This window comes from Corylus avellana, chromosome 6 (genome assembly GCF_965113065.1).
Source record: "Corylus avellana chromosome 6, dhCorAvel1.hap1.2, whole genome shotgun sequence".
Taxonomy (NCBI): domain Eukaryota; kingdom Viridiplantae; phylum Streptophyta; class Magnoliopsida; order Fagales; family Betulaceae; genus Corylus; species Corylus avellana.
Window position 1 is genome coordinate 16029231 of NC_142495.1, and position 8658 is coordinate 16037888.

General features: G+C 39.2%; 1 protein-coding gene across 1 annotated transcript; it reads right to left on the minus strand.

Moving 5' to 3' along the window:
* Positions 1-7462: 7462 nt before the first annotated feature.
* Positions 7463-8253, minus strand: LOC148584939 (uncharacterized). Its single transcript, XM_088517093.1, has 2 exons — positions 7785-8253; positions 7463-7500 (listed from the first exon to the last, which is right to left on the minus strand). Exons 1-2 carry the CDS (start codon positions 8251-8253, stop codon positions 7463-7465), a joined length of 507 nt encoding a protein of 168 aa, XP_088373219.1.
* Between the last annotated feature and the right edge of the window lie 405 nt (positions 8254-8658).

The window sequence follows — 8658 nt, forward strand, 5'->3', positions numbered from 1 at the left end:
TTGATCCTAAACTTCTAGCTTTTTCCCAAATTGCCCTTTAAGCCAGAGATTTTCAGAAATGTTTCCTTTTCTTCCATGACCTACAAAAACACAAAAAACATAAAAAGGAAATAACATAGTACAAAATAACAAGACTAAGAAATTAACAAGTGTAAATTAAGGGGTTAAAATATGACCATTTTAACACTTATCAAGGGCCACCCTTGAAGACTTGTTGGGTGCAGGCCTTCTGGATTTTGATCATGGGTTGCCGCCCGTAAAACTATTGCACATAGGCTGATGGGCTTTCGATCTGTTCTAGTGGACGACCTTTTCTAAAGGGCTGTTGGTAATTGAGCCCTCCAGTAGTCCCTCGATTCCTTTGGTTGATTAGTGTTCTAATCAATTCACAGGAATCTGAAAGTGTTGCTCATTGATCCCAGTGGACATCTTTCGAAGGTAAGGAGCCTTCGGTAGTTGGGACCTCAATTCCTTTGGTTGATTTGTATGCTAATCAAACCATAGGAATCTAAAATGTTCTTCATTGATCCCAGTGGAGCATCTTTTGGAGGTAGGGAGTTGTTGGTAGTTGGGCCGTCTATAGTCATTTGATTCCTTTAGTTGATAAGTGTGCTGATCAAATTATTGGAATTTGAAGAGTTTTTTTCACTGATCCTAAGGGTTTATTCCTTATAAGTAAGAATCGTCGGCTATTTGTCCTTGGCATATGTGCCTTCGAGAGGCTTTCCAAACATTCATCTTTGGGGATATGATAGATGGCTGGATATTTTATGGTAGTATTGAATGTGCGTATTAGCAGGTAGGCAACGTGGTATGAAGTTATTGAATGCGAAGGGGAGTTTGGGTGGTCTTTTAAAATTACAATGGGGTTTTTTTAGTAAGGCTTTAGCTTTCTCTTTCTTCTGCTTCTAGTTCTTCCCGCTTAGCACTTCTCGTAGTTGCTGCATATGACAATTACCTTTTCTTATTTCAGTTACTAGTTGCTACCTTTGGCGTCGCATCGTTTCTTTAGAGATTTCTTCTGTTTTCATTCTTCATAGCGCCTAAAGTTTTGGTCTTTTGGTCTCCAATGGTGATTGTTCGTACAACTACACAAAAGTTTTTATTTTTCTTGGTCAAAACTACTGCTTGTTGTGCCAAATACCCACCTAAATTAATAGGCAAAACTTGGTACGTTTTATTCGCAAGTGCACGAGATCAAAACGTGAGTATAGAGTGCAAGTACGAGATCATTCCCACGAGGAATGTTGTTTTTACTTAGAATTGATTTTCAAATTAAATTGCTAAATTGACACAAATTTGCAATGTTGAAAATAGATAAAGACAATGAAAAGGTTAGGGTTTTGATATCCACCACTAATACGACTAATTAAGAAAATACTAGGCCAATATTCCAATCATGTGGTATAATTAATGTTTGTCAACCTAAGAGTATGGTATCTACACCTTAAGTTATTGATCTCCCTAAGTAATGAATTAAGCATGGTATCTACACCTTAAGTTATTGATCTCCCTAAGTAATGAATTAAGCATGGTCTCAACTCTAATTTGTTTCTTCCCTAAAGGATTTAGCATGGTATCTACTAAGTTGTTCTTTAGGGAAACATAATTCTATGGAGATCGACAAACACATGAGTTCTAGGGCATGGTATCTACTCCTAGTTCCCATGTTGATTAAGCAAAGAACCCATGATGAGGTTCTTTTGTCACTTTATTAAGCCCAAGATTCGGTCATCTAAATTGACTTAATTAACAAATCCATACCATAAAATATAAGGAATGCAATCACATAGACATAATCAATTAAAATAAACCACAATATGATTGAAACAAGACACTAGTATTAAATTAAAAAGACATGATTAGGGCTTCAATCTAGTCCTAACAAATAGTTTAGTTACACATAATTAAACTAAAACTAAAAAGAAAAGGGAAAGAAGAAACCGGAAATCGCTTCTTGAAGTATCCTCCAATTTCTCTCTTTGGAATTGTGTATTTTTCTAAAAGGCTAAAAGGTCTTATTTATAGGCCTAGGAAAACCCTAGAGCCTCTAGAAAACCTAATAAAATTGTATGATAGCCTCCTAGTCCAATTAGGACTTCTAGAACCTAGGTTAACTTGGAAAAGAGGTCTTTCCGTTTTTGGGCCGTGCAAGTGCGCTTGATCCTAAGGTTGTGCACTCGAGCGCAAGCCTACGCTCAATCCTAGCTCTTTTGCACTCGAGCGCTGATGTGCTCAAGCTTGCTTTTGGTGCGATTGATCCCATGCTCCAGATTTCCCAAATTTGTCCTTTATGCTTGAAACTGTCTAGAAACGCTTCATTTTCCTTCAAATACCTAAAAACAAACAAAAACATAAAAAGGAAATAAAACAAGATGAAATAGAACAACTAAAGGATTAATATACATAAATTAAGGGGCTAAAGCTTTGGTTCTTCCTCAAAGTTTCGCTCCTTTTGTGCTTAAAGCTTTGATTTTTTTTTTTTTTTTTTTTTTGATTTTTTGTTGATAGTTCACATTCCTTCTTAAAGCTTTAACCCTTTTTTTTGACATTGCTCATTTTGGCGGTAGTATGTGGAGTTCTCGTTCTTCTCCTAAAAATTTGGTGAATCTTCGATGCGTTTTCCATGTACTAGATACCACTGTTGGACTACTGGTGCTGGCCATAAATGTAACGCCCCCAAAATTGGCCTTGACCATTATGGTAGGGTTATTGCCAATTCATCTAATTGAGTTAATTAATAACTAACTGAAGGAATTGTCCATCTAGCATACTCAAAGTAAATGTAGTAAAAGGTGAAAATGATAGATTTTAGATGTCTAATAATCATAATGTGTACATGTATTTACATCGAGCACAGACTTGAAGCTACTAATTAACATAGTCAATCTAATCAAACCTGGTTGTAATGCCCCCAAAAATTGGCCTTGACTGGCCTGGCAGGATTACTGGCAATTACCCCAGTTTAACCAATTGGTGGCTAAATGGGGAATCGCCCCTCTAAGCATCATCAGAGCTAATGCATAGAAAGGTGAAACAAATTTGAGAAGTCTATCAATCATTATAGGGACAAGTAAATCCTCAAATTAAAGACACGGAGCAACTAACTAGAATGAAAAAACCTAATTGACTCCAATTAATACCTATTCAGATTGTATAGGTGTTTTACAAAAATATTGTGCAGAAATAGATCAAACCTAACACAAAATAATCAACCAAATACAAACATGTAATGAACAATAAAGAACACAAGTATCTGGTTACGAAGAGGAAATTATTTAGAGAACTCAAGTATAAAAGAAACAAGAAATTACACAATGTCAACTTACAAAGCCTTTGATCGTGACAATCCAGTGTACTAGACAAATGATCCACTTGTCCACTACGGCAGTAGTTCTTCTAGAACCTCTCGGGGTTTCTTCTATGTGATTTCCTTCACCGTAACTCCGATTGACTTCAAGTGTTGATCATAGAAACGCGGATGAGATTTCTCACCTTTACTCTAAAAGAGATCTAAACGCTCCAGTTCGATATCTCTATCACTCTCTCTTAGCTCACTGTATTCGCTCTCTGAATACATACATAAGAATGTGCATATATCTCGTTTAAAAAGAAATTCGCACAACAATTAAGCGGTCGTGTCCGTACGTGGCTAGGATTACATATGCGTAAACTCTCAATGTCTGGACAGCCAAACCCAGTGTCTGGACATGTCTTCGAAGTGAACAGTTGAACTTTCTATAAATGTTGTTCGGACATAGCTTATGGCTGTCCGGATAGGTCTTCGAAATAAACTTTCTGGAAATGATGTCCGGACATGGCTTCAGGCTGTCCAGACACTGCTTCTGGCTATCTGAACAGGATACTCATTTTCTTCTGATTACATGTAAACCAACGAATGTGCCAAAAAATAAACTAACAAACTCCCTCTTTGGCCATTTGGGGACAAAACATAACATGAAAATGAGACAGACATAAACTCCCCCTTTTGTCATAGAAGGACAAAAGGAAGCACAAAATAATTCACCTGAATCTAGAGTTCAAAAAATAAACAACCCATAAACCCTAAATAAGTAGAGTTAATAAAGGAGAAAAAAAATCACGGAAGCAAATCCCGTTGATCTTCAGGAAGAATGTGGTGGAGTGCAATCCCGACATTGATCTTAACTTGCTCTACATCTTTCTCCATGTCCCCAAGCCGTTTGTTGATAACTTTGCTACTAAGGCCTTGAGATTGAAGTAACCCAATGATTATATTCAATTGACTTGAAACATCTGATGACCCCGAGGAAGACGCTACTTGTGGGTTGGGAATAACTAGAGGAGTAGGATCTCCTTGAGGTTGGAACCTTTGAAGTTGAGCATTTGATTTCATTACCGTTCCTTTGCCAAAATTTCCTTCAGGAAATTCCACATGTTCATTTGTAGCGATGTTAGACACCGTAGCTTTCAATATCTTAGTGATGAGTGTCAATTGTACTGAGTACCTCTCAATGTGAGGGTTGCTCGTATTATATAGAAATTGTCTAGGTAATTACAGGCTGTATCTTAGCGATTACAACAATCTAGGGAAACAAATAAGGTAACTAAAATCTACCTATTGATTACAATATACTATAGCTATAATACAAGAACATGTCATAACTAGAAAGACTAATTATGGCTAAATATATAATGATATATATAGACGTATCTGACTGACATCCCCCCTCAAATTGATGCTGGTCGATCAAGAAGCGTCAATTTGCCCACAAGGAACTGATGACGCTGTCGTGTCATAGCCTTCGTGAAGACATTAGCTATTTGGAGATCTGTGGAAACATGAGGAAGAGAGATAACACGAGTGTCTAAGGCTTCCCGAATAGAATGACAGTCTACCTCAATATGCTTCGTACGTTCATGGTAAACAGGATTAGTAGCTATTTGAATGGCACTAGTATTATCAGCATGAAGAGGAGTAGAATCAGTTTGAGAAAAACCAAGCTCAGCCAAAAGCCCACAAAGCCAGACAATCTCAGAACAAGCAGCAGACATTGCCCTGTATTCGGATTCAGTAGATGATTTAGAAACGCGAGCTTGCTTCTTACTCTTCCAAGAAATCAAAGAATCACCAAGAAACATGCACCAACCTGTGACAAACCGCCGAGTGTCAGGACATCTTGCCCAATCCGCATCACTATAAGCAACAAGGCGAAGAGGAGAGCCGGTTGGAACGAACAACCCACGGCCAGGGGACCCCTGAAGATATCGAATGATACGTCGAACAGTAGCTAAATGAAGATAGCGTGGAGTTTGCATGAACTGGCTAACCTGCTAGACAGCGAAGGAAATATCGGGCCGAGTAATAGTCAAATAGTTCAAGCTGCCTACCAACTGTCAGAACACAGTAGGATTAGAGAGAAGATCACCCTCCTCACTTTGATATTTCACATTAACCTCCATAGGAGTATCCACCGAAGAAGAATCCTGAAGACCAGCCAGGCTAATCAAGTCCTGGGTATATTTGTGTTGATTCAAGAATATACAAGAAGAATCAGTGTGCACGTCCAACCCCAAAAAATACGTAAGAGGACCAAGGTCTTTCATATGAAAAGAGTCTTGAAGATTCCGCTTGAGATGTGCAATCAAACTAGAGTCGGTGCCCGTAATGACAATATCATCCACATACACAAGTAAAAGAACGAGACCAGTCGGAGTCTTGCAAAGGAACAAAGAAGAATCATATTGGCTTTGGACAAAGGACAAGCGAAGCAGAGTAGACCTGAATTTTTCAAACCATTCTTGGGGAGCCTGTTTTAAGCCATAGAGAAACCGCTTTAACTTACACACAACGGCAGATGGAGAAGAAAACAAACCCGGAGGAGGAGTCATGTAAATATCCTTTTTGAGATCACCATGAAGAAAAGCATTTTTGACATCCATCTGGTGAAGTGGCCAGCCTTGGGAGGCGGCAATAGAAATTATTGTACGTACTGTGGTCATCTTCGCGACCGGAGCAAATGTCTCCTCGTAGTCCACCCCATATTCTTTCTTGTTCCCAAGAGCAACTAGGGCCTTATACCGATCCAGAGTCCCATCAGAGCGAAGCTTAATCAAGTAAACCCATTTACAACCAATGGCTTTAACATGAGAAGGGCAAGGAACCACATCCCATGTATGATTGTCCTGGAGAGCCCGAAGTTCCTCATCCATCGCTTTCCGCCAACATTCATATGTAACAGCCATACCTAAAGTAGCATTAAAGGAAGTGTGGGAAAAACCATACCTATCAGAAGGACGTGATACCCTAGTAGAGTGTCGAGGACCAGACTCAGGAACTGTCTCAGATGGCGTGTCAATTGGAGGAGTTGTCGGAACAATTTCAGATGAAGGGTCAGTCTCGGGAAGGGGCAAAGTTGGTAGACGTTGAGTATACACAATTTTAGGTTTGAACCGCTCAGGCAAAAGCGGCAATTCATCAAAACAAGGTAGAATACTAATCTCAGGCAATGATTCAACATGTGTAGAAAAGAAACATTGATTCTCAAAGAAAACAACATTACGAGATATACGAATTTTGTTAGAACAAGGATCATAGCAAACATAACCTTTGTGAGAAATACTATAACCCATAGAGGCACATTTAACAGACTGAGCAGAAAGTTTGTGACGTTCATGAGGAGGTAAATGAACAAAATAAACACATCCAAAAGTATGCAAATTAAGATAGCTAGGATGCTGACGATGCAATTGATAATAAGGAGAATCAAAATTCAAGACCTGAGAGGGCAGTCTATTAATTAAGTAAACTGCGGTAGATAATGCCTTAACCAAGAATTTAAAAGGAACAGAGGACTCAAGCAATAAGGTGCAAACAATGTCCAAGAGATGTCGGTTCTTTCGTTCCGCCACCCCATTTTGCTGCGGAGTATAAGTACAAGAGCGCTGAGAGACAATTCCTTTGTGGTGTAAGAAATCATGAAACTCGCGAGACATGTATTCTCCACCAGAATCAGACCTCAAAATCTTAATACCTGTAGAAAATTGGTTCTCAATATACGCTACAAAGGTCTGAAAAACAGACAGGACCTCAGATTTGGCCCGAAGAAAATAGACCCAAGTATACCGACTGAAATCATCTATGAATGTCACAAAATATTTATATCGAGCATGAGAAATTACAGTAGAAATGCCCCATACATCACTATGCACAATATCAAAGCATTTTGCAGCACGACTACCATGAGAAGAAAACGAAAGAGTTTTACTCTTACCAAGTTTGCATATAGAACAGTCAAATGACAAATTTTTAGAAACACGTTCTTTATTGCCTAACAAACCAGAATTTAACATATGAGACAGAATAACAGAGTTTGGATGACCCAAACGTTTGTGCCATACTTCATTCGGAGTGTTAACTATCATACAAGCCAAAGATAAACAACTAGGAATTGAAAAGTGCAGTGGAAATAGTCTGCCAACTTTAGGCCCTTTCGCGAGTATCTTCCCCGACACCTGATCCTGCCCAAGACAACCATCACGAGAGAAATGGACATCACAGTTTTTTTCAACTAACTGGCCAACTGAAATAAGACTACTAGAAAGTCTAGGAGATACATAAATATCTCTGAATGAAGGATTGATATCTCCTACTTCAGTAATAGCTAAATGACTCCCATTAGCTACTTGAATATGGGATGAACCATGATATGGATGAACATTGCAAAGAGTATCGGACGATCTGTTCATATGATTGGATGCAGCAGAATCAATAAGCCAATACTTAGAAAAAATAGTACCATTACCTTGGAGCCCTAAGGCTGAAAAGGCTGACATAATCATTTGCTGGACCATTTCAGGAGTAAGAACAACTGATCCGGCCCCAGAAGAAGCTGAGGACATCACTGGAGCAGAAGAGGTGTTCATTGCAGCCTGATAGGCAGTAGCTTGACGATTATCAGGTCCAATGGGACATTCTTTGATAAAGTGGCCCTGTTTCTTACAGTAGTTGCAAGATTTCTTTGCACAGTTGGCAACAATATGACCATACTCCTTGCAGCTGAAACACTGGACCTTGCGCATATCCTTACCCTTCCCTTTCCCATGGGCTGCATAGGCTACTAGATTCGGGTTGGAATCTTGCTGGAACGTAGCCTGTGTGAGAAGACGCTGCTCCTCACGAAGTAACTCTCCAAAACAAACATTGAAAGATGGAGAAGGATCCCGATTCATTAAATTTGAGCGAATAACCTCAAATTCAGAGCGCAATTTCATTAGGAATTTCTCTTGCTTTGCTCATGAACCGCCTGAACAGCAGAGAGAGATGCAACAGGTACCTTCGCATAAACCATATCAGAAAATTCTCCCCACAAATTTTGAAAACCAGAAAAATACTTCGGAATGGAGAGATTGCCTTGAGTGTAACTAGCGATCTCATATTCTAGCTGAAAATGGCGTGCGGTATTGTCCTAATGATAAACTTTCAACAAATACTCCCACATAGTCTTCGCAGTCTTATAGGGCCTCAGATTGAGCACAATAAGAGGATCAACAGACCCTATGATCCAAGACATCACACGTGCATCCTTGACCTTCCACTTAGCCAACTCCGTAGTTTCCGTAGGAGCTGGATCACTACCGTCAATATGGCCCCACAACTCTTTTCACGTAACAAATAAT